At 40.4% G+C, this 27997-nt stretch overlaps 1 protein-coding gene across 5 annotated transcripts in view; it reads right to left on the reverse strand.

The window, feature by feature from the left end:
• The window catches only part of LOC139466840 (dihydropyrimidinase-like), a 131507-nt gene that overhangs the window by 48007 nt on the left and 55503 nt on the right, over positions 1-27997 (reverse strand). Inside the window, exon 1 of one of the 5 annotated variants that reach the window (XM_071248555.1) lies at positions 23915-24368. The exons of the other annotated variants lie outside the window; for them this stretch is intronic. Coding sequence (XP_071104656.1) covers positions 23915-23965 — 51 coding nt within the window. The 5' untranslated portion in view covers positions 23966-24368. Of the gene's footprint in view, positions 1-23914; positions 24369-27997 lie in introns of those variants that run through there. 5 annotated transcript variants of the gene reach the window in all.

Consider the following 27997-nt stretch of genomic DNA (forward strand, 5'->3'; position numbering starts at 1 on the left):
ACTCATCATCATCAAACTCATCATCATTATCATCAAACTCATCATTATCATTATCAAAACTATCGCCATCATCAATAAATATATATGTCTGCATTTTGAAGTATGACATTTCAAACCAACCTTAGCTTCATATACGAGACACTACATAACATTTTAGTCAATACTTTGATCAACTGCACTGCAATCACAGCACTATAACGTGTGATATCTAACTTTATTACCATTGATTCTCTTCTTTACTGCCATGACAACCTGTTGCAGTCCAGAGTAGCACATTTCGCCTCCGAACACAGCTACATGACAGTCATGGGCAACACATTCTAATAGGAATCAAAGGTTTACTCTGACAAATACCAGACCCTTTTAAAAGACTTCACCCCCATTAAAACGGAGATCTCGAGCTTAAATCATTACAGCAAGTCAGCAGTCTTCAGGTCGTGAGATGGGTGAAGAGAGCATCTCCAGTATATGGGGCACAATAAACCCTCCACCAGCTATAACTGTCGTACTGCCCATAAAACAAGGTGAGAATGTGTAATACATAGCTGGAAGCACCTGTACGGACAGAAGGGTACGACTTGTTCCTGGCAGACAGGGCAACTTCTTCACTATACTTAGAGATATATATATATACAAAACAACAAAACAACAAAACATTTTCCTCACAATGAGAGAGGGTGGTGAGGTAGCCTAGGAGTTAAAGCCCTCACTCATCACACCAAAGACCCTGGTTCAATTCCCACATGGGCAAAATGTGTGAAGCCCATTTCCGGTGTCCTCAGCCATGATATTGCATGAATACTGCGAAAAGCGGCGTAAAACCATACTCACTCACTCACAATGAGACAAGACAGCACCTGAACTCATAGCTTGAAAATACAACACATATATGATTCTGCAGCAAATCCCAATCAGCTACTCCATCAAGCCATGTACTCTGTGAATGAGCAGTACCTTCCTCTCCCTAGATATCCCACCCAGGAGCACGACAAGGCGGTATTGCCCCACCCATGCAGGGCATCAAGCACCACCAGCAGGTGCCCCCCAGCTAGAGATTCCAATACTTCACCCCACACCATATTTCACACCCTGCCACACTTGTTACTGATAGCCAAGGAGGAGGAATACAAGACATTATACCACTGGCAAGTGGGATTATCAGACTCTATAACACATCTAAGAGGGAATTATTGATAAATGGAACATGGGTGGAAGAGGTTAACCTTGAGAAGTACCACAGTCACAGGTGATCTTTACTTCTGGTTTTAAGTTGAAGTGAATGTCATTACCCAGTTGTTTCTGGAATCGTGTACTCCCTACACCATGACACTCAAGTTGTTCGGCAACAGACTAGGCTTTGGGAAGGTTTGGTCTGGTAAACATGGTAAAGGAGAATTGGATATACATTTTAATTTTTCATGTAGGAAACAATCAGTGTGTCAAAATACTGATTTAGAACTTAAATTATTTACTTTGGGAAAAAATCACTTTTCACCATGACCACTTTCATGGTTGGACATTTTCCTGGTTGAGTCAAATATTAATTGGACATTCTTCTATATCATAATCAAATTTGAAAAAGATTCTTAAAATTTCATTTATTTCTTTGTTTCCTGGTCAATTCTTAATTGAACCCTTACCACAAATAGTTGTAAGATGCTAATGCGATGTGTTTTAAACTCATACACTCATCTTACCATAGAAAACGACTGAAACTTTTCAAACATATGAGTCTGTTAACAATAAATAGTCAATAACTTTCATATATTCAATTTCAATCTAAGATCATTTAAACTTAAATGGGAATGAAAGTCAGTCAAAACAACAATTTAATAAATCAAAGAACCAGTTAACAGAATGTCAACAATGCAAGGTCAAGTTAGAATCAAACACTAAACTTGCGAGACACTACAAAGTTTGAATGCGAGAGTATGTCAATAAGCCAACACTTTGGTCATAACAGCTACAAGAAAGCAATGTAGGAAGGCTTGGTATGTCGAACACCCATAAAGCGAAGGGACTACCATGGCTTGCTACGTTCCCCGTACATACATCACAGTTCCAGCATGACTGGAGGGTCTTCAGGCCTCCCCTCAGTCCAGGATAACAGACACAGTATCTCTGTTGATGTTAATAGGCGAATCCAAGAATGCCATGGCCAACACAAACCAAGGGAGATTCTTTGCAATGACAGAGAGTTTTTCAATAAACAAGAACTAGACCCTAGCAAATTGGCATGGGATATCTATTTGCAAGACACCAAGCTGCCTTGGTGTGGTGTGTGATGTGATGTGTGGTGTGGTGTGGTGTGGTGTGTGATGCACAAACAATGAGGTTATTAATGATAACAGATTCAAGTTGAGAAGGCTGGAGCAGAAGACGATCAGGTGGCCACATTGCCTCTCCATCACTCCAACATCTTAGACAGCAAAACATCAAGGAGCACTACCAGTGAAGGTCTGGATCAGAAATGGCCTTCAGCAACCAATGCTCGTTGTAAGAGGCAACTAACAGGATTGGGTGGTCTGGCTTGCTGTCTTGGTTGATGCATATCATCATATCCCAACCGTGTAGATTGATGCTCATGATGTCAATCACTGGATCGAGTAACAGACTTGATTATTGACAGACCGCCACAACAGAGCTGGAATATTGCTGAGTGTGGCGTTAAACAAACAACAAACAAACAAACAAACAACAAACTAACAGAAGATCAGGGTGAGGGAACTACAATCAGCAGTATCCTCGGCGTGTATGAACACAATTGAGCCTAGACCAGGTAAACCCGTGGTGGTCTATGACCAAGATCCACGTTGTTGAGGCACAAGGACTCGTTCAGCCAGCACATCTGACAAGCATTGGGTGCTGGGGACCTGATCTGCTCTTGAATCCAAACGGTAGCTGGCACAAGCATGTGGTACTGGGGACCTATTTGAGTTCAATGTGTCTCTATCAGGACAACACACAAGTACTGTAACCCTATTTCAATGACCAGAACAGGCTTCTCCCAGTTGCTGGTCATGTACAGAAATATATTGACAAGGACAACACCACTCCTGTGTAAGCAAACAGTTGGAGCATTCCACTAAACCACTGCCAACAGAAGCCTTTGTGGAGGAGGTGCCAAGTATGTGATGGTGGCTCTCCTTGCCAGTCAAGTCACTCAGCACTGATTGGGTGGTTACTAATTCTCCATGTTGTGTGTAAAGAGCTTCTGTTGGTCTACAAATCAATGCATGGCCGGCCATCACAAGGTTCTGTGCGAAGTGAAGATTCACTAATACATCAATGCCTCATGTTACATCAAGTTTCCATTCAACTATTTTATAAGGCCATGTATCAAAGTGAAATGATATGTTACATATTGATTAGTAAGCTACCAGTATTGTCGTTGTGCACAGACAATTTTAGTGCAGTATTTTTACCTATATCGCTCATGAAAGCAAATTGGCTTGTTAGTGACCTGACGACAATGTATGCTTCTGTCTGATTGGCTTGTCTGTATCTCTTCTTTCTGTGTCTGTGTCATGATTTCACTATTTATGGTGGGCGGTTGGGTAGCCTAGTGGTTAAAGCGTTAGCTCGTCACGCGAAAGACCTGGGTTCCATTCCCGACATGGGTACCAATATGTGAAGCCAATTTCTGGTGTCCCCCGCTATGATATTGCTGGAATAATGCTAAAAGCGGTGTAAAACCATACTCACTCACTATTTATGGTATTATGATTTCACACACTGTTCCGACTATCTGATGTAGGATCAGTAATTGTGCAGCTCTTCACAGCTCATGATGGAAGCAAGACATGTCAGAGGAGGTGGGGGGTGAAATGGGGTTCAATGTTAGATTATTGCACTTATATAGCGACGTGCATGCACATGTGTGTGTGTTGCTGCTTGTACTAGTCCGGACTGATGCTGATTTATAGTGCTAGCCCACTGAGATACCATGCCATACTTTTACATAAATACCCCACTCAGACACAGTATACTGACCCCGAGCCTACCAGTCCTTGTTTTAGCCCCTTAATGCCGAGCGCCAGGCAGGGTAACAATAAGCACCATATTTTAACGTCTTTTGGATGTTCTACCACAGAGGCGCGGAGAACTTGTCAGAAGCAATCTCCAAATGCTCAGGGTAAACGTCGCGCAATACAAAAAGATTTTTACATTTTACCTGTATATAACTATTTATAAAACGTCATTTTTCCCTTTAATATACATGCTAAAACTTGCATGCAAGTAATTCAATATTGTTGACATTTCCCTCATTTTCAATCCATTATCCATGATATGTCCTTAGTACGCCTGCACTGACACTGACTGAGTAGCATTCTTGTCTGTCCAGAAGACTCACTGCCTATCTGCATCTTCAGCAACAGCTGGGAACAACTACAGCATGCATCAGCAGCCAGGGAGACACCGCATACCTGTCACTGAGAGTACACACGTGTCAGTGGCTAAGTACTTTACGGCTTATTGCAGTTAACAAGGTACTAACAGATGGGTATATCCGTGATGGTCGACTTGCAGTGGATCCACCACTCCCACACCTGCATGTACCGAGTCACCAGCTGAGGGATATGGAGTGGGTGAGTGAGTGAGTTTGCTGATAGCAATATTCTGGTTTGTGAACACCAAAACTAGGCTTCACACATCAGAGAATAAAACCCAGGTTTTCAGCTTAGCCAACACTTTAACCACTAGAGTACCTTACTGACACTGATTGCCAAGTTAAGCGGCCTAGTTCTGAACTCTACTCATAACACTGAGTCACTGTACGCATGTTCTACCCAGAATACCTGGGTGAGAACCAGGAAGTAAGAGACCGGCAGCAAGTTTAGCGGCCTGGTTCCCCACTCCTCCCACAACACTTAGTCACTAGGCCAATGTCAGCCACGACCTGGACTCCTGCCAATGTCAATGTAGCAGTCATAGATTCAAGGTCTTTACCACACGGCAGCAACAGCGGAGAATCAGGAACTGCCTGTAGGACGACTTACATGGGCATCAGGTGGTTCTAGGCGATACCTGGATGGGTGACAACTGCCGGGGAATATAGGAGTTAGTTCCCAGCCTGATACTGTGCCATCACATCCTGATGGTTCTGGGTGGTTGGGTGGTTCTAGGTGATACCTGGATGGGTGACAACTGCCGGGGAATATAGGAGTTAGTTCCCAACCTGATACTGTGCCATCACATCCTGATGGTTCTGGGTGGTTCTAGGTGATACCTGGATGGGTGACAACTGCCGGGGAATATAGGAGTTAGTTCCCAACCTGATACTGTGCCATCACAACCTGATGGATCTGGATTGAGGTTACAAGAGCATGACACTGGTTTGTGTGCTGCAGATGTCATTAAACACTGTAGATTGCAGAGAGGAAGACACAGATGCTATACCCCTCTTCAGGCATCAACCATTTGATATAAGAATGTGTGTGGATTTTTCTGTTCAAGACAGTTATCTTTTCTGTTCATGAAGATCCGGGGTAGAATAGGTCTTCAGCAACCCACGTTTGCCGTAAAAGGAGACTATGCTTGTCGTAAGAGGCAACTAACGGGATCGGGTGGTCAGGCTCGCTGACTTGGTTGATGTATGTCATTGATCCCAATTACTGGATTTTCTGGTCGATTATTTACAGACCGCCGTCATAAAGCTGGAACATTGCTAAGTGCGGCGTCAAACAACAATCCAACCAACTAACTGTTCATGTTTTAAAAAAAAATTGTTCTCTGAGGGAGGAACCAAACAAAATTTTCGCACTTTTTCATTTATTTTTAAGAACATGATTTTATTTTTCAGGATTCAATTTTACGGCTAGGCCTGATCTCTGTTTCCTTGTTATCTCTAAACTGTTTCCCGTGCCAGACTGATCATGTGCATTATTGACCGCTGTGATATAACAGCAATACCTTTGTGATCCACATCCCCCAATTCTGTTTTGTTATTTCTGATTATAATAAAAACATTGTGAAAATCTGGCAATTATTGTTGCAAGAATCTAAGGAACATTTTCCAGATAAATCCCATCAATCAAGGTCTCAAGTTGCATACCGAGACTTCTGAGAAGGTAATCAGAATTTCAGATTCAAGGTTCATGTTTCAAAGTAACCAATACAATAGCAGCTTGGCGCCCATGGTATGACAGCAGCCGTGAAACATATGGCTCTGTCATGGTATAAATGCCTATATCATCCCATCTACTGTTACAATCAGATACCGTGCAGTTAAAACATTGATCATCAATGAGCACTGCAAGTTTTACTATGCCATACATTATATATACTATGCCATACATTACTAAAGTAGTAGGTATGGTTTACAGGATCAGGGCAGTGGAGCAGGCATCCTACTTGAAACCTCCTGGTTGAACTTCTATTTATGTATTTACTTTCCTTCATGAAACTACATCAAAATAGACTAAATACAAGCACTAATCATTATCCTTGGGAACTGGTCATAAAATCCTGATTGATGATTGGATCATTGAAATTAATTTGTTAGCAACATTTTACTGTGATAAATGTTAGTTCAGTAAAACTTGATCCCCCCTGACAAACACGAACAAAAAGCACACTGGCCTCACTCTGTCACTGTATTTAAGTAGTAAGTAGAGAATAAACCTCAATGACAGATTTGAACAGTTGAGAGAAGGAGGAAAATAGTTTGTGTTCTATTATGGAAAATTGTGTTGTTAGGGCATTTTGATCAATCTTCAGTTTATTCACTTAATTGGAACACTATCAGTACACTATCATCACACTACGAGTACACTTTCAAAACACAATCATTCTGCTACAAGAACACTACATGTACACTATCAGTACACTAATACATGACATAGATTACACAACATTTATTGCCAACTTGAGAACAGATGCACTATAAAACACAGCTACAATTTACACTTACATATCAAATGTGCATGTACATAAAAGACAAGGATAAAGTCATTGACAAAATATTTGTATCAGTACACTTCCAATACATAATCAATACACTACAAGTTCACTTCCATCAGTACACTATCAGTCTAGTGTTGAAGGAGGAGGGTGCACTGGTCACGCGTGTGTTCCAGTGCATGTGTGTTATGACAGCTGTGTGTTAAACTGCACATATCTCCAGAGCAGCCAATCAAGTACCTGCCGGACAACAAGGGTCTCACTTCACTGCAGGGCTAATCTACCAGCAGACATAATGAGCCTTCAAGATAAGTATCTAACAGTCTGCCGACTTCATACACAGCTCACAGCTGCTGGAGGTAGTGAGTTGCTTGAGATTCAAGTCTGGGGCTTAGTGGTGGAGAATTGTGGAGGCGATGGGATGACAGCATCATGATTGGTGTTAGAAACACAGATAATTAAGTTGGCTCTTTATGAAATATAGCCTCTTCAGCATGTTGAAAGCAGATCTGTCTGGGAAGTTCATAGGACTTGTGATGACAAGATCCAGCCTAACTGCCTGTCACACGAGCCATGATATCCAACATATATGTCTACAGAGTCAACATGGCGAGTAGGTATGTGGACGTTTGTACATTTGCATTGGTGGGAGAGTGAGTGAGTGACATTTAACCCTGTGGAGTGTGTGAGTGAGGTTTAACCCTGCAGAGTTAGTGAGTGAGGTTTAACCCTGCAGAGAGAGTGAGGTTTAACACTGTAGAGAAATTGAGGTTTAACACTGCGGAGAGAATGAGTGAGGTTTAACTCTGTAGAGTGGGTGAGGTTTAACACTGTAGAGTGGGTGAGTGAGGTTTAACACTGCAGAGTGAGTGAGTGAGGTTAAACACTACAGAGTGAGTGAGGTTTAACACTGAACAGTGAGTGAGGTTTAACACTGCAGAGAGTGAGGTTTAACACTGAACAGTAAGTGAGGTTTAACACTGCGGAGAGAGTGATTGAGGTTTAACCCTGTAGAGAGAGTCTGAAGAGTGAGTGAGTGAGGTTTACCACTGTAGAGTGACTGAGTGAGTGAAGTTTCATGAGTTCAAATGTTCCTGTCATCTAGTCATAGTGCAGCCTATTGGCTTTGTGTTACATTGTTCCACATCAAATTACAAAATGAAACTTGTAAGCAACAATGTTTCCAGCTTCCTGATCCACTTGTGCAGCCATGACACTGATACTTCAGTCACAATCACATTAAAGCTACACGTTCCCATGGCAAGGACACGCTCTGGCATAAATCAATGCCTTCACATTGGATCACATTGTCAATGACTCATTCTTCATAAGAACCATCCCATTCTACTCAAAAGAAGTTAAAGAACAGCCGACTTTTTAATATGACTATTGTTAATCTGTAATGAATACCCAATCATCTCATATACTACACAAATACTAAATATTAAAGTAACTTATTTTGAGCAGCATATATAAAGTTTCATGTGTTGGAGAGTATTAGTTGTATGAATAAAACAGTTCCTTCTCCTCTGGCATAAACACATAAGACAGGTACATAGATTGTATTTCTAACAGGGTTATGACAAATAATTACTTTTATCTGACATTTGCAAGTTTTTCCTGAACCTAGTTGCATGCCGGGGGTATGTATCACTTGCAGACTGTGAAAAGGTCTTAAACATGTTCACAGCACACCTACTTTCAAAATGGCAACTGAAAATAGCATTGTGGGATAGGGAAAGAGTTGCTGATATTGTCTGGTGGGTTGGGCCAGGTTCACCGGGTTCAGTGGGGAGGCAGCAGCTGCACCTGATGGCCTGCTCAAAGGGGACAGAACCCTGGAGCACCCACCCACAGAGAAACCTGGAGCACCCACCCACACAGAACCCTGGAGCACCCACCCACACAGAACCCTAGAGGACCCACCCAGACAGAACCCTGGAGCACCCACCGAGACAGAACCGTGGAGGACCCACCCACACAGAACAATGGTGCACCCACCCACACAGAACCCTGGAGGATCCACCCACACAGAACCCTGGAGCACCCACCCAGACAGAACCCTGGAGCACCCACCCAGACAGAACCCTGGAGGATCCAGTACCACGCATCAATATGTGCCATTCATTAGGCTCAGCGGCAGGTAATTTATTGTTGGATGTTTACCATGGGAATTTCTGAATATACAAACAGATTGTTTACGATAATAGTTCATATGCAACAAACCCATGTATATCAACAAACACACTGTATACGGTAACAGACAACAGAAAATAGACCCATCTTTGATCAACAAACAGGTAACGGTTTAAACACAACAAACCTGTCAAGAATGTTAATCATGACAGATGTGTGCTGTGCCTGACTGTCCGTGAAATCCATCCAGGTAGACATCACATCAACATGGACAGGGAGAAACCTGACAGGTGCCTGGCTACATACAAAGTACTTACACAATGTGACCCCTGACAGGCTGCAAAGAATCTGATACTGTGAAACATACTTTCCTAATATCACAGCAATCAAGTGAGCTGGACTTAATGCCAGAGTTGTGATTGCACCTACAATGGAGGAAAGCCACAAGCAGGTTGTCGACATTTACATCTCACATGAAACAAACCCGTAGAAGTATGGTGTGACAAACAATCTCGTAAATGAAATACATTTGAAAATAACAATCACTAAAACAAAATGTCCAGATTAATTCCAGCGATCGTGAGTCAGTTTTTGAGAGAACTAACAGCCAGAGTAGCATGTCAAGCAGTCATCACACATCTGACAGATGATTTCCCTTTAACACTTTCTTTTAACCTTGAAAAGATTTTTTTTTCTTAAAATGTAATAAACTTAAGAGCAGTAGTCAGTAGCTGAGCAGAAAAAGGGATAAAAATCTCGTTATTTTTCCTAAGCTAAGCCTGCAAGCTAGCCTTGCTCCAAGGCTGTATTGAAAGAAAAGTCCATGGATGTGTAGTAATACTATCCTCCTCATAGGCAAGTCTAGATATGTGGACATAACGACTCCAGTCTCACATAGGGACGACACCTTCTTATCATATACATAATCTAGAAGTTTGGATTAGGCAAAAAATATAGCCTTAGAGACTTGTGCAAGTCTACCTGCCAACGACCGAGTCGCGTTACGTCCCTCAGTCTCACCATCTCTATTACAGTCCATCTCATCAGTGAGTCATCTCAGCAGCCATTGAGACTCAGGTCACCCAATACGCTCTGTGCAAGTACAACATGGCCACCACACACAACAAACTGCCTTCATTCATAATACATCGCCAAACACTACCACACTCCATCAATAGCCTTTGGCTTACACCATATGCATGTGCGTGTGCCAGCCAATTGACAAATTCCTTGTTGCACGTTGAAACATCCAAGGGGAGACAGTGATGGTGGCCATTATGCTAATGTAATTTTAAATGTGTAAGCACGCCACCAGTGCTGAATCTTGTACTGGGGGCATGTTTTAATGGCCTGTATGCTGGGTTATCAAGGACCCTGCCCTTATATTCGCGAAACCAGGGATGGCTAGTCAATGCCAATGGGCAATCAGAGCTATCATTTACCAACAGAATTTAATTAGTGATAATGAGCCACATTCAGTGTTATGCAATGCTGAGGGCAGAACCTTGATGAACAACACTGGAAAACAAGGAGGTGAGCGTTCGGTTCGTTCGGTGTTCCTTCGTGATGAAGTGAGTGAGCGTTTTACGATATTCTAGCAAAATCATGGTTTGAACACCAAAAGTGGGCTTCATATGCAGTGGACCTACTTGTATGAGACCAGACCAGGAACCACTGAGCTACCCTACCCTATCAGTAAGGGATAGTGTAAGCAATAATCAGTTTAATGTCTCCCTATTTAGATGAAACATCCGTATTCCCTATCTACAACTGTTTAAATCACAGGCCATAAGCCACATCAGCCTATACTAAGATTAACAACTCTCGCAATAGCCACATCTTGGGAATATCATTTCCTTGACACAAAAGGAGACACAGGTGGCCCAGTCGTCAAAGGCGCCGCGATTCGCTGTGCAGAGATGTGTCCCTTGGGCACGCCAGAAACCTATGACTGTGGTTCGAATCCCGGTTTGCCCTGATTATGTTTCTAGGTTTATAAGCACCATACCCGTGCTCGTGAGTTTCACCGAAGTGGTAAACATTTGAGACCTGCATTACTTCGCCCTTTCCTCCCACATTAAGCTGACACGCTGTGTTGAAAACTGTTAAAAGCGGAGTTAAACCCAACTCACTCACTCACTCGCCACATCATGTAATGATCCACTAACTACGTATGATACACTGATACACTAAGTTGTACACTGATGCACTAAGTTGTACACTGATACACTAAGTTGTACACTGATACACTAAGTTGTACACTGATACACTAACTATGTATGATACACTGATACACTAAGTTGTACACTGATACATTGAGTTGAACACTGAAATAATGTACTGATATCCTGAGAAACCTCCTCTGCTCATCAGTACAAAGATTTGTCTGGGCAGCCATCTGTCTGATTACAACCCGAGCCTCGTCCCCACACTGCATCAGTGGAGGGAATCCTAACTTGTTTCAATGTCAAACTTAATCCTCATTCTGGGTCCATGGCCAAAGGCCTACTTCACCCACCACCAACTCCTAGCAAACATCACAGCCGGAGAAGAGTCTTTGGACCACTTCCCCTTACATCCTAATAAGAGCATTATAAAAAAACAATATCACATGGGTGGCTCGTTGCAAATCTGGATTTCACAAGTCTCTAAGGACTCGAGTCTCTTACAAAGAGAACTTGTTCTGATCATTTACATAATCTAGAAAGTATGATTTAAACTTATAATTATTGACTTTGAGACTTGTACAAGTCTAATGATGACCCAGTCTGACATGAAACACTACCTTCTCCAACATGGCCAACTGTAACAAATAGCTCTTAATATATCGAACAAGATCCCTGACCTTCTTTGTTCAGTATGTATTAGTTTCTGTAACAATTCCTCATGCATGATAACCAGTGTTTGATATTTGCTTTGTGAAAACATGTTCTGTGTTTATGAAAGCTGATACTCCTGGTAACTGAATCTGATGACAGTCTAAGTCTACAACACATTGTCATGTCTCGCTGCTAGGGCTTGTAGTTGATTGGCTGCTGCAGAATCTGAAACTTCTGATTGGTTCAGTTTGAAACATTTGAAGTTTAATATCCTGCTCTCAATGAGGGAGTTTTTATGTACAGACTAATTAAAGCAGGTGACGACAGCTCGCGCGAATAACAACATCTCTCCTTCAGCATGTGTACTATTAGACACAGCAGTAATCACTCCGAGATAAACCACTTACACTTCACAGAGTTGCATGTTCTTGGCTACGTCCTATTCATGAAGACTGTTGTTAAAAAACTGACCACCAACCCATATCAAGGTCATGTCACAGCTCCCAAACACTCAATTATTTCACTATCTGCTCCGCCAAACATCCTCAAAGACCCACTATGGAGCAAGGTTGCCAAAGATCATACTCAAGCATGAGACAGTCACAAGATGTTTATAGACAACACAGACCTAAGAGTTATTAAGTAAAAGTTTACAAACTCATCCACACCACACACACGACCCTTTGAGGAAAAGAACTGGAGCTTGTAAAGTGAAATCTGTAATAACATGTCTGGGGTCTGAATTACTGAACACACTGTCACACTAGCTGTGGGAGATAAACGGCTGTTAGCCACAGATAAGTGATAATAACTGTTAATTAGCTCAATTTATATGACCCTTGAAGCTCCTAACAACAGGAACAGGTCGTGAGTCATCAGCGTTAGTCAACCAGAGCATTATGAATGGTATACCATGTCATGATAGGATCTCACAGGGGTATAAAAGCAATGATATAGACTTCTAACTGTTGTGCGAATGAAGGAGCGATTAACATGAATCAAGTAGTAACATGATTCAAACTCTCATGAAAGCCGTCACAGTTTTGATCTCTCTAGCCAGCTTCCTTCAACTCTTTTTTCAACAGTCATTTCACAGCTGTGGGCGCATGTTCAAGAGCTCACATCACTGAGATATTGTATGGTTTGACATGTCAATATTCATCACACTGCCCCTCTAGGGCAATACAAAAATTTATACACCAACAAAGCCTCCATAACACACACCACTGGTGGTGTGACAAATAATTATTCTGTGTGAACTGCCTACTCAGCTATTTCTTTTCTATTATCAATGTATATGTATGCTTTACAAGTGCATTACATTGTGTCAAGGACTCCAACAGTACAGCAGACGGATAGATTAGGAGCAGTTTCTCACTTAACATGCTTAAGTTCCCAGGTGAAAATATAACATTATTTATCACACATCATTCATTCTATATGGAAGTTAGGGCAACACTATGAGAAAAGGTGGCAGGAAATGTTGTCACGGATCACTGAGTTTATTTGATTGAAACAACTTTTGAAATGAACAAGTCCCCCAAAAATATTCTAAGAAAGCATATTTCAGCATCTTCAACAAACAAGAAACAAATTTATTTAGCCCTAATATGACTGCATATTTACTTCAGCACAAACTGAAATGCTACCAGTGACCCTGGACATAACAGGCAAGCCATGGCTGTGAGGCTGACACTTCAACAGTGACTTGGGTTGTTCATAATGTTCTTCATCATGTTGATTCAGGCAGTCTGAATGGTCAGTCTCATGTAATTCCCAGCATGCCTCACTCCCACTGAAGGTCAAACATGTTTGATAGACTGAGAAAGAACTTCCCAAACTTCAAAGGTTGTTTAATGCTCCCACTGTGACATATAGACTCTATCATGACCAAGTCACGGAGTCAGACATCCACTGGTCTTAGTGCAGGAAGTATTTCATCTGCCCTGTGCCAGGTGTCCTATGGTAAGGCTTAGGACAGAGGCCTTGAACACCTACCTACATCGTTAAGGTGATTACAGGTAAAGGTTGAAAACTGCTCTCAAAATGTGAAGTATTCAGGAAACAGATCCAGGGTTACATTCTATGAAGATGATGGCTTAGATTGCAACAATGACCAAGCCATGTTTGAATGGGAGCTGATATTAATGTTGCCCAGTACTTAATCATATTTCCTACACCATGTACACACACAGTATGAAGATCCATGTTAGAAATTGGTCTGCAACCTGAGCTTGTTCTAAGACCAGGTGGGCATCGTATCCCAATTGCGTGGATCAATGTTAATGATGTCAATCACTGGATTGTCGGGTCCAGACCCGATTATTTATCACATAGCTGGAATATTGCTGAGTGTGGCGTTAAACAACAAACAAATAAAACAATGCAAGTGGTGAGCAACGTTTTCTTGAAATGTCTTCAAATACAAGCTAAGGTCATTGTCTCAGGCCTGCATAACAAATATCAATTAATAACCAGGAACTAATTTTCCATTCACCTTTTACAACTGCTTCCAATTCTGTAATGACTTAAAATATCAGTGACTAAAGTTCACCTGTTTGGATTTTGTTCTGATCTGATAATACACTCAGATCTAAGTGTAGGAAAATCAAAACCTACACCATGTTATCTTATCTAAGTATAATTCAATTAATATAAAACATAGTTATAGGGTGAGACACCTCTCTGCGCTGACACTTCTCCATCAACTGGTAATATACATTGCATACACCAGGTAATATACATCATATACACTGACAGATTCCACAGTCTGTATGTCCCTCTCTTCCATCCACCTGTCCTGCATAAGTTACATGCATAGAGACTTAAAAAGCATCAAAGTTGCCTTTTTTGTCATTCTAAAACATTCCTATGATAAGTGAACCATAAAATGTTAAAAAATGTGAAACCTGTCATTATTCATACCAGTATTGTACACTTTTAGAACATTTCCGTACTAAAAGTAGAGGACATTTAGGAGCAACAAATTGAGGCTCTCAATAAACAACATTTATTACCTTGCACCTGTACCATAAAGATAATAAAAAAAGAAATCCAGATGAAGTATCCTGCATGTTTTAGGGTGATTTCAAAGCACCCCATGTGGCAGTTCTACATACTTGCTAAACCAGATACCCATAAACTCTTGTATTAACCCACATGTGCCATATTCTGGTCCATAGAAAAGAAATAAACACAACCCCTCAAAAGAATAGAGTTTGAATACCACAAATGAACCAAATCATAAAAAATGGGGGTATAACCTGTACGTAGTATATTTATGGGAATTCATGCTTGACCCATATCTATTTAGCACTCTGTACCCATATTGTAACCTAATACCTCTTTTGTGAGGTATTGTAAAAGATGCAAAGAGGAGCCTTGTTCCTGTAGAGAATGGGCACACAATCACAGCATGAGATCTTTTCCTTTGAGATCGTGTGACAGCATGTGGAAGGAGGTCTTCAGTGTTCACTGTATTTATAGTGAAAAGGGTAGAAGGCCAATAGGGGCATATATCCCTATGTTGCACATGGTGGTAGGCGTGATGAATGATGTTATGCAACATGGTAATGAACGGAGAGGGCAGTGGGCATGCTGTATGTACTTATGAATGTGTAACTGACAATGTGAAGAATGTCAACAATGTTGCTCATTGTGCATGCCACTCCCAACCACCATCTGGCGTATAACATGAATATTAATCAATATTAGGTGAAATATCTACAATATTGACTGTAACACTAGGAAGTGCTAGATTGAATGTAATGTCAACACCATGTGGACTACACATACTAGTGATTATGCCACACTAAAAGCCTTTCACAATCAATGCAACATAAGCATATCGACAACCTTAATACATAACTTACTTAGGATAAAACTGATTAAGTGAATCTAGCATACTACATACCACAAACTGATCCTAATTGGGGTCAGAGGACAAAATGGCCCCTGTATCAAGCAGTTGTCAAAACAACTGACTAAAATGAGGCTGGCATACAGAACAAAGATATATATGGTAAGCTTCTTTTCCTTGTATTTCTAATTCACATCTAAGCCAAGACATTACTTAGTGGAGAGCCCCTTTAAATACAGAATCAGCCATCAATCTTCAGCAAACCTTTTGTCACTTCTCCCCACACTACAGGCCCACAGGGTAACTTCTATGTCCACGCAGGCCTCAGTTGTCTAATGTGTGGTTCATGTGTGTATTTACCCTGGGCATCTCACTTGCACAAGTCAATGGAAGAATGCCTTGGTCCATATTGACAGTGTGGGGAGCTCGTTCATCTTGGGGAAACAATAACCTACCTTGAAAATCATGCTGACACAAACAAGGGACAAGGAGTGAGGTGAGGTGAGGTGAGGTGAGGTGAGGTGAGGTGAGGTGAGGTGGGGGTGGGGGTGGGGGTGGGGGTGGGGGTGAGGTGAGGTGAGGTTAGGTTTGGTGAGGTGAGGTGAGGTGTGGTGATACAGGTTTTAACGTCGGGTTCAAGATTATTGCACTTACATAGCTACGTGCATGTATGTGTGTGTGTGTCCGGAGCAAAGCTGGTTTTTCAGTGCTAGCCCACTAAGATACCATGACGCTGTTTAACATGGAAACCCTACTCACAGACAGTATACTGACTCTGAGACAACAAGTCCTTGTTTTAACCCCCTTATGCTGCCAGGGTAACAACAAGTACCATCTTTTAACGTCTTTTGGTATGTCACAACCAGGGATGAAACCACCGACCTTCAGCTCTCTGTGCTGACACTCTATCCACTAGCCAACAAATGGGGTCTGAGAAGGAGTGAGAATGAATGAATATTGTTATATGCTGTTTCAGCAATTTCAATGGTACAGGGGACTTCTGGAAAGGCTAGATGTATCATGTAATTAGATCTGCTATTATCTTATGTAGTGCTAATTAGTCATTGCTCTGAAGACGAATGCTTACAATAAAGGAAAATCAATTATCCCCTAGTGTGAAATTGCTGATTCAGCAAAAAACAAATTATCTAAAGAAAGATAGTTGGTAACATTGAGTCTATAAAATAATGTGATTAGATATGATGTAAACATTTATGGCAAAAAAAACCAAATAGATTTCAAACTGGATTCCTATGTAAAATAGTGCATATTTTTCAAAAGAAAAAAATACTTATATCTTTCTAAGATTTGTCACATTCACAAACCACCTCTCAACTAATTACTGGTGGTGTGATACTCTGGTGGACGAGTTATCAGTTTGAGTGAATGTGAATCATTGTCAACAGCCTGTGGTTGCTAGAATGTTGCTAAAAGTGAGTGAGTGAGCGTTGGGTTAATGTTGCTTTGAACAGTATTGTGGTTATAGCTCAGCGTGTCACCTTTATGTGGGAGGAAAACCTGAATTGATGCAGGTTATATACAATTAAGCATGGGTTCTCACAAACCTGGAAACTAAATCAGGGCATACCAAGATTTGAACCTATCATAATAGGTTTCTGGTCACCTAGAGATGCAATGCAAATTATGGTGCTCTAGACATCTAGACTAACCCTACCAACTCTTGCCAAAAGTGGTGCCAAATTACTCACTTACTCAGAAATAAAAGCCAAAGCTCTGAATCCCATCCTTCCTGTTGGGCAATAACAGAGGCTGAAGCCGGGCAATAACAGAGGCTGAAGCCGGGCAATAACAGAGGCTGAAGCCGGACAATAACAGAGAGTAAAGCCAGGGCAATAACAGATGATGAAGCCAAATCCAGGGAAATATATACAAGAATTCTCCCCTCTACACTAACCCTTCTCTGTTTATCCCAAACTCATCTCACAAATGTTTGGTGCATTCTTTCCATTTCCCTTGGCAGTCTCCCTGGTTTAGCAGCCTCACTGTGTGAAATGTTCACCAAACCAACCCTTGCTCCACTCCAGGCTCCAGCCATGTGGCCACGTTGCTTGGGGGTAAAATTGAGGCAGAATTTCACTAATGTCTTCCGGAGTTTATCAAACAACATTGGCACCTTTCAACGCCTATGTCAAAATAACTGTAAGTTTTCGGTTTGAAAATAGCTGACATAGTCTTTGAACCAATACATGGCACCAGGAGTTAATGGATATATGATGATGTAATGTCATGTGTGACCATGTCTACTAATCATGACTGAAGGTTTTCATAGGAAATCAGGTAACTATGGGAACGAGATCATAGGGGGATTCAGTCATGTCTTCAATCTGCCAGTTACCACTGATATGATTCAGTCTTACTATCTGAAAACACCCTGGGGCTTTCGGGGGGTAGACTAGGTCCCCAGTAATCCTGTGGGGATTCATAGGCAGAATAGATCTACAGTACTATGCACATTCAGAATTACCATGGTTTGGGATACAGAACATGCTTCACAATTTGCACCCATGACACAAGATACAAGATATTTTATTGTGCAATTGTTCCATGTAGAAACATTGACTATATAAACAGTTACACATTGAAACATACCAATACAAAATATTTTTGTTATAACCTCGGATTATCTGTAAGTATTTCAGATTTGTTTGAAGTTGTAGATATGATAGCTGAAACCGCTTCATTATTTGAAAGAAGTAGACTAAATTTTTCAATGACGGTCAGGCTTTTAACATGTTTAAACTGATAGTTCTTATTCATGGAGAAAATCAAACCTTAGCTTGTTGATAAATCACAAACAAACAAAGGTCAATTCAAATGTTAAATTAAATGACCTGAATGCAGGCAGGACCAACGGATGAGACAAAGTTGCAACTACATGGAAATGGAACAGAGATGTCCACACTCCACACAGAGTCGGAAGCTTCGTAGCCAGTTTATATCAACGACTTCACCAGTGGGTTTAACAAGCACCTGAGATGGTGTTAAAAACAGCCATAAAGCTCTAAAAATAACACGTTACCCTCCCTACTGCTTAAAAACACTTCTGACAGTTTCATTTATGGCTGAAGGGCTTCAACAACCTTTGAAGGGCGGGCTCCTGCTGAAGTACCTCAAACACACGAGTGAGTGAGTGAGTGAGTGAGCGAGTGAGTGAGTGAGTAATGGGCTTCACAAATTGTACCTGTTTGTAGGATAATTGTGACCATTGATTATAGGTTACATGTGTTGCGAGTGATATATGCTGGGTATTACAAGCAGCTGGGTTGTACTGTATACCCACCCTGGTAATGGCAATATAGCTAATATCACTACAAGGGAACAAAGAATAAGGACTTATTGCACAGAACCATCTCTGTGTGAGACTAACACTGTATAGAGTTCCAGTGGACATGTAGTTTTTCAGCAGGCTCCAGATCTAACAGGGTTTTCAGTCATTATCACCACCACCCAATGCCCTTTTATGCTGACTCATCAGTTTGAAACACATTGTCTACATATTCCGGCCCAATGCACACAGTCTAGACTTTTACTGGACTTGAAACTTAAAACATTAAAGTTCCTTTTTGTTCATGTTGACAGCATCAGTAATTTGGCAGGTTACCAAGGTTACATGATCTGAAGAAAGACCCTTGAACACGCTCACAGTTAAACCTGATAAATGACCTTGTTAACAAAGTGTGAGAGAATACGACATTATCCTGCTTTTACAACATTCCACCAATATCACAGCTGGGAACACCAGAACGTGCTGCAGAGATCTACCCATGTGAGGAATCAAACCCAGGCTTCCCGGACGAGCAAAGCTTGAACCACTGGGCTACCCACCTACCTGTTTACCTAACATAATGATCCTCTGACCAACCTCCTGCTAAACATGAGTTCCTATTGTCTGAAATTGCCTCACCTCCAAAAGCAATTGAGCCGGTTCAGTATAATCTGGCAATTAATTCCACCCTTGCACATCAAAGAAAATCCCACTTAACCATTTAAGAGACTGAGAACCAACCACAGTGGAAGACATTCCACAAAGATTAACAATGGACAATGGTGACTAACAGCTTCAAGTGCCTCGAGATGGATGTACTGGTCTGCCATACTAATTAGGTCCATCAATACACGGGAAAACTAAACACCCAATCATGCTCCTTTATGAACATGTTCATTTAAGTGCAGAACCACCCGAGTTGTCACCTTGACTGCATTAGCTAACGTGTACCATATTGTCCGATACCATTAGTCAACATGGCTGCCCTAACTAAATGACTGACCAATCAGCATGAGCTGCATGAACTTAGAAAGTCACTTACACACAATTATAGGTAATTAATGCCGACAGTTGTCTCATTAACTTCTTCTAAATGAACTTTTACATGAGCGAGTTGATGGCTGTAAAATCAATACATGGGATAAAGGAACGTAATTCCCTGTTCCTAAACTGGGACAGTGACTATTGGCTTGCATCCCCTTGCTGCTGGAATCCGGTGTGATCACATCCAGCACTGTCTTCAGTCATTAAGTTGATATCACTCACAACATTTTGGTTTTGATTTTCTGAGTAAACCCTAATTGAATATATTTATTCAAATTTCAGAATTTGATCATCATCAGGATCATGAAATTATGTTTTTGTTCAGCTGACGTTTAAATGTGACATTTAAGAACAAACGCACCAAGGTTGCCACTAGACCAAGTGAATGGGAGTTTATTTGTCATTCATCATTGATTTGTTTTTCTATGCAGCGTTTCTGACGAGGAAAGATCCAAGATCCATAGAGACAGTTTGACGATAGATAGATAGATAGATAGATAGATAGATAGATAGATGCCATCAGGACATGACCACATATAATGACACACAATCCACTTGGTCAAGTGATACTCTGACACAGTAGCCATAGTGTCCAACTGATCCCACATCTATCACTCTGGAGAAACAAGCATAAAGTCCGCAGTCCAGTCCCTCAAAGAGACCTTGGGCCCACATCTTCGTAATTCCCAAACCTTAACCGACTTTCAAAAGGGAGAAGGGACCACCTGCAACAATGTCATGTGGCTAACTCAGTGTGTCAGACCAGGGTTTAGGCCCAATTTAAAGCAGTATGTCTGTAGCATGGGGACCACAGTGTCATTCCTTGGTGCCGGCGCCATTCCTGTTGGATGCCGAAATAATGCTGTAATTGAGCCTCAACAAGACAACCGTAGTCAACCCACTCACCCTTGATAACTTATATGCAATACAAAAGTCCTCATGAAAGCCTTTGTTAACCAACATGGCCACCTCCACCTGTCTGCGTATATTGTAATGACACATTGACTGAGGTGTAACCGGCCCTCCCTGAGAACACAACCTCTGAATGTGTCTAGAAGAAAAAAATAACCTTAAGTAACACTAAATCCATAAAACTGTTCACAGAATATAGCATAAATCAAACTCAAGCATATATTCAAATCTGGTGCTTAAGAGATGACAAGTGTCCTGAAAGGCCAGGGTGCAAACAATGTGATACAGTGCTACTGCAGCCATACACTATTCTACTTATTGCCCAGCTATGGTGAAACGTGGCTGTATTTACTGCCTACACACCAGAAGCTTATGTCTCTGCCAATTAGATCCAGGAGACAAATACCGCACACGTTTGGCTGTTGTTGCAGGGAGGAACCATCGGGAGCCAAGGAACCGCCTGACATGTAACACGGATAGAAAAGAGAAAAAAAGGACCGAAACTGATATTGCAAGGAGATAGATCAACCACATGCAACAGCACAAATATGGGACAAGGTCGTTTCCACGACAACTGTAAATGTCAGGAAGCAACAACTGTGGAATATGGTGGTGGTTGCCAGAAGCCGGTGTAACTACCCACTGACGGACAAAAGAACAGTATTTTAGAGGTTAATGCGGCCGATTGTATCACTTATTGCAAAACGTATCGAAGAGGCAAATAGTAGTATCGATTGTATCCTGTGTTGGGTTAACCATGCAGCATTGTAGTACAATGTGTTACAGCCAATCAATACACTACATCAAACGTCTACAATCATTAAGTGTTCAGAGCGCCGTTTCAGAGATGTACTGCTTTCTGCATTAATATTGATTTCAGGGCACACCTGGATTAAGCTTGAACACGTTGAATGATCCAGCCAGCATCTTGATCCAAAGCTGGGTTCATAATTACCTCTTAAGCTTTAAGGTTCATGCGCGAAACTTGTCCATGTTTCTTTGTCAATGGTTTCCAAAATAATAAATAATACATACATGAATTAACAGACACTCTTAATGCCCCATGTTGTCAGTGCAAACTAGTTAACAAATTGACTTTAAGTCAGGTGAGCTAAAAATAGTTATCATGAATGTGTCTTTCCCTTTAACACACATTGTAAACCTTGACACACGTTTTATGCCCAAAATTGGATAACTGGTTCAAAAGCTGTTGATCAAAACCCCGAACATGTGCTCATACAAAGAACCACATTAAACCAACAGATGTATCACGTCTCGTACACTATAGACATTGCACTTGTGGGTTGAGGAGCACACTGATGATAGCGACTAAGATGTGACAGTGTTGAACATGTTGAATATGACATGTATATTCCCTAGTATACCACATACCAAGAGAGGGAGTGGATATATCTCTCATAATACCTTCTTACTTCATCCAAACATCCTACAATGGCAACATGGGATTTGGGTGACTCACTTTATCTCCAAATATTTAGATTTCAAAACTTTCACTATGAGCAATTTGATAACACGATAGCAGTTGCTGCTATTACTGCTGTTTCGTTATCCTATGCTAAACAGAAACCATCCCCTCCGATGGCGAACTAGAGCGAGTTCCATGATAAACACTCTTCCTTGCTTATCAACAATGCATTCCTATGCTATAAAACATGGCATCTACGCTCTGTACAGCATAATGTTGTTTATAACCGAGGCCTGCTGCAATGGACTGTCTTGTAAAGTCCCTTAGATGTAGAGCTAGATAATTACTGCAAATTATTCCTGAAATATGATACACATATTTCCACAATTATAGCCCAACATGCTGAATTACCTTGTGGTATTTCCTAAGCCTTTAATGACATCTGATGATTATTAATGGCGAATGGCCTGTTGGTATTTAGAGGGCGTGACTTCATGTTATTCAGAGACATAAACAAACATCTAAGTTATGTTTGGGTGGGAAAATTTGAGAAAATAAAAGATAAAAGGCTGAATATGTCATACCTTTAACAGAACTGATGGTATAAAGCATTCCTACATAATTAGACCCTGTCACAATATTATTTTGAAGTTGACATAAACAATATTTTTATATATGAAAAAGAAAGTCTACATTAATCACACAAAAGTAATAGCAAATCTGTTAAGTCAATTTCAGACCTGCACATTTTGTTGTACAAATTGTGGTCATTAGCCAAGATTTCTTATCCACCTCACAAGAAATGATGCCACATTTTTCATTCCAGGAGCAATTAATCCAATAATTGCGGACATTCAACTGATCGTCTCGTCTGCTTTCAAAGTGTTAAAATCAATACAAGAATTTGTAATCAGATCTCAAGAGGCACTACCAGTGCTCTAGGGGCTTTGGAGGAGCCAAGTTATATTCTCAGTATGCCCCAATTCACACAGACAACCATACAAGTATCTGTTCATGTGTACCTATAACAGTCTGTATAACTGTAATCATATAGGTTTGTTTACCTAAAGATTGACCTAAATTTACATGTGCACAAAATCTTGACACCAGTAATATCTTGTGATAAAGAAAGATTTATGAACTCCAGTGTATCCGGAGTGGTGTTTAAATTCTAACACGTGGTTACTCAGTCAAACAATGTTGAACAAGCCGTTTTCCTGTATCACCACGTACTGAGTGATGTCACAGTGAACTGCAACTGGTTAACAAATTTGTGCAACAAAATGTTTAAAAGGGTCACAATGTCCTTTACTTGGCGTCTATTACCGTTACGCACCGCTGGGTAAATTTAACTCTGTCTGAATGACCCTGGCAATTAACATGACCGCATCAACAGAAATCACAAAGCAAGACTTAACGTTTATGCCTGAAACACACCACAAAGAACTTAACTCCATCGTATTCTTGTCATAAAAACGAACTGAGGTGCATTGTTAGTGATAACGATCGCAATAATTTATGTCACATACCTGCAAATGAATGGGAACCTTTTTCACCGGTGTTCGTCCGTGGCTTTGCATATTGGTATCAAATCAACAATATCTTCATATGGTAAAAACAAACAGTATTGCACGCCGTTAAAACGTTGAGGATCCACAGTATATGAACGCGATGTCACAAACAATAATCCCCGTGACTGAATCAATGGGAATGGCCCACAAGGAAACACGGCTTTGGAAATAGGAAATCCAAAAATTGCACTTGCAGACGGCACAAAATTATGCTAGTGACACTAGCGACTGTGAGGTAGTATATGGCTGTATTGTCCAAAAGTCAGCTATGATTCAATTATATACAAATAAACCATCAAGACGGCTACAAGCCCGATCGCTCAGCCTTGCTAGCAGAGGAATGGAGATTTGGCGGTTAGTTTTCAATGCAAATTGCCTTCCACTAGAATATGGGCTACGATCGATGTGTTCTACATCCGCGGCCCCGGAACCGGTATAGCTAAACACAACCGGAAGAGCTAAAAATAGACACCGGCGGATTTTCATAATAAATGCACGTGGTCTCTAACAAACGTGTGTCTGGTAGACAAAACGGGTCGTGAGTGGTGTACAACGTACATAGCAGTCCATTAGATAATCACAATCACCATGCGTGTGGAATAACATTACATAAGTGCCATTGTCAATTGGAATAAAGGATTTGAAACGAGTTGATCGAGCGGTAGATGTGCTCAGTGCAAGGCCGACATCTGTCGTGTTTTATCAAACTTTGATAACTTTCACCAAGAATGCCTTCTATCACACTTGATACTCACATCATTAATTATACGTAATCTAATACAAAATGTTATCAAAATAAACTTGTTGAACCAGTGCGCTTTTCGGCCCGGGGCCATGTGACGATTCTGTAATGTTTATTTCAAAATGACATTTACGAATTTTGTAACAGTTGTTTGACAAAATATTTTTGAAGATTTATTGTTGTAAAATTAATTGTCATATTGATTGTGGACTCTCCTTTATGTTATATGGAATGCCACGTTGCCTAGATACAGTTTCAATAAAAGCTTGAAGGCACCCATGCTGATTGGCGAATCTGCCATCCAGGCAGTCACAAAGACAATTGTTGTTTACTGCCTCGGGCAAGAGGTTATCTAATTACACTGACACTGACACACACAAAATGGGGGAAATTGGTGTATCTGTGTTGGTTCAGGCACAGATGGTGCAGCTCCACATGTTTTCCCATGCCAGTTGTCAACGCACTTAAACAAATCTTTAATCACATCAAAGTTTAATCCAAAAATAGTTTCCCAATAAACTGCAGCATGTTTGATTGAAAGAAATGTTTCTCTGAAGAATAAAATATCAAATATGGATATTCAAAATGTAGATTGATAACAGTTAATGTGTGTTGTGTAAGTGAATACAGTACCAATACCAGTGAAAACAAGGTGATGTCATCTTCAGAGGTTCATGTGTTTTGATATACTCCTATTTGGCCTGATTTCTTTGAAGATTGCATTACTATGCTTCCTCAGGTATTTCTTCATCCCTGGGCATACTGTCTTCTGTGGACCATCAATTGTACCATGGACCATTGTCCTACACAAGTACCCACTCACTCAGTCACTAATATACACTTTAATCCACAAAACTGACTTCACTGTCATAAACTGCTGGGCCAAAGAAAGTATACACTCACAAAATGGATTTGACCCAAACAATTACAATGTTATCAAGACGTTACTAGGCTAAAAACACCCAAACTCTGCCAACTTTAGGTCCTGACCACCATTTTGATACCCATATGAAATACATCACCATCGAATGACCATTTCTTGTTTGTTTCATTCTTAGCCAACATCAAACATGGTGTATACTTTATTTTGGCAGGTGTCTTGTGAAATAGCCAAGACAACTGAATCCTACAGTACTGTCCTACAGTACTGTACAAAAGCCTTCAATTGTTTTTATTCCAAATGTAGAATATTCCCCAAACTCGTCTTCCATTTTCCTGTTTTCAGAAATACTTAGTCGCACAGCCTCATAATAAACAAAATGGAAAAGAGGCGCTTTGTGGCTGAAACAATGCTGATGCAACATTATATTTTGACTCGTTTGAAAGTTATTTCTTAGAGTTGATGGATGACAAAGTAGACAAAAGTGTATAGATAACAACTTCCTTATATACTATATATATATTATACTTATACGGAATAGATCCTTATACCACTGTCAAGCAAGACTTTGTGTGCTGGCGATTAGGTGCCTCACTCTGTCAGTGTGGGTTCGAATCCCGAACGGTACTCAACCCAAAAAATTACAAAAATCTGTACTTTACTCAGAAAGTGTTATCCCAAATGTAACATTTGTTACATTTGACCACTTTCTAAATGGCATCGTGTGTTCGAAGCAAGACTCAACTTAATAAGAATTTATATAAAAAAGTCTCTAGCATGGTATAACAAAGACGTTATCTGTAAAATTTGGTCTACTTTTAAATTTGGACTCACTCATAAAAAAAGTTTATCAAGCATGGAAACTATTTCTTTTCTTCTCACATCTCTAAACAACCAAGTGTTTATAGGTCTTCGTCTGGCACAGCTCACTTAATTCATCTGGTCAACTCTTGATCAACTCCGACAGCCTGTCTACAGCAAGTGTAAATCTGTCACGGTGTTTCAGCTTGTCTCTTCCCAAAACAGATGGTATTTGATAGATGTCAGCCATAAGGCAAAGGTCTACATGCACGGAAATCAGTGCAGCCTTCACTTAATTCTAAATCTTTGAAAGGATTTAGTTTTGTTTTACAAAATGTACTTAAACAATTGATACCGACTAACATCCAATCTCTGAAATGAAGATATTTGACAGACAAAAACACTTAAATTATCTTTAAAAATTTGATAAAAGGGAGCCAAGAAACTTTCTTCATTTCAGAGACTGAAGTAATCTAGACTTGTCCAAATCCAAATATTATAAACTTGCATGGGCTGTATTGGATATAATTTGTTTCAGGGTCCGAATGACAAACAATTCTTATGATGATCATTAATGTTTGTCTCCAAGATGAAATCTTGTAGATGTGTCAGTTATTCATTTTAACTTGTTACCTGCTGGTATTATTGTGCTCTGGATAGTGATGTCATTGAATGGAACAAACCAGGCTGTCCACCAGTCTCAGGGAGGACATGGGTTGATTATCCTCTCTAGTCAGTTGCCAATCAGGATCCGACATGAATGTGTAGGGTTAGATAAAGTGTTGCCATATTAAAAAACAATATTTTGCTCTTATTTCATGAAATATTAAAGGATCTAATTTAAATTTAAACTATTGGAGATGTTAATAAACAGGAAAATCACTGTTTTGGTGTGTTGAATATTTATCAACAATCGTTTATACATTGTGGATATGTTCCTTAGAAACAATGTGATTGTTTACACATTGTGGATATGTTCCTTAGCAACACATTTGTGGATATGTTCCGTAGCAACAATGTGATTGTTTACATATTGTGGATATGTTCCTTAGCAACAATGTGATTGTTTACACATTGTGGATATGCTCCTTAGCAACAATGTGATTGTTTACACATTGTGGATATGTTCTTTAGCAACAATGTGATTGTTTACACATTGTGGATATGCTCCTTAGCAACAATGTGATTGTTTACACATTGTGGATATGTTCCTTAGCAACAATGTGATTGTTTACACATTGTGGATATGTTCTTTAGCAACAATGTGATTGTTTACACATTGTGGATATGCTCCTTAGCAACAATGTGATTGTTTACACATTGTGGATATGTTCTTTAGCAACAATCTGATTGTTTACACATTGTGGATATGTTCCTTAGCAACAATTTGATTGTTTACACATCATGGATATGTTCCTTAGCAACAATGTGATTGTTTACACATTGTGGATATGTTCCAGAGCAACAATGTGATTGTTTACACATTGTTGATATGCTCCTTAGCAACAATGTGATTGAATACACATTGTGGAAATGTTCCTGAGCAACAATGTGATTGTTTACACATTGTGGATATGCTCCTTAGCAACAATGTGATTGAATACACATTGTGGATATG

Source organism: Haliotis cracherodii, unplaced genomic scaffold, assembly GCF_022045235.1.
Source record: "Haliotis cracherodii isolate W230 unplaced genomic scaffold, xgHalCrac1.p SCAF_19, whole genome shotgun sequence".
NCBI lineage: Eukaryota > Metazoa > Mollusca > Gastropoda > Lepetellida > Haliotidae > Haliotis > Haliotis cracherodii.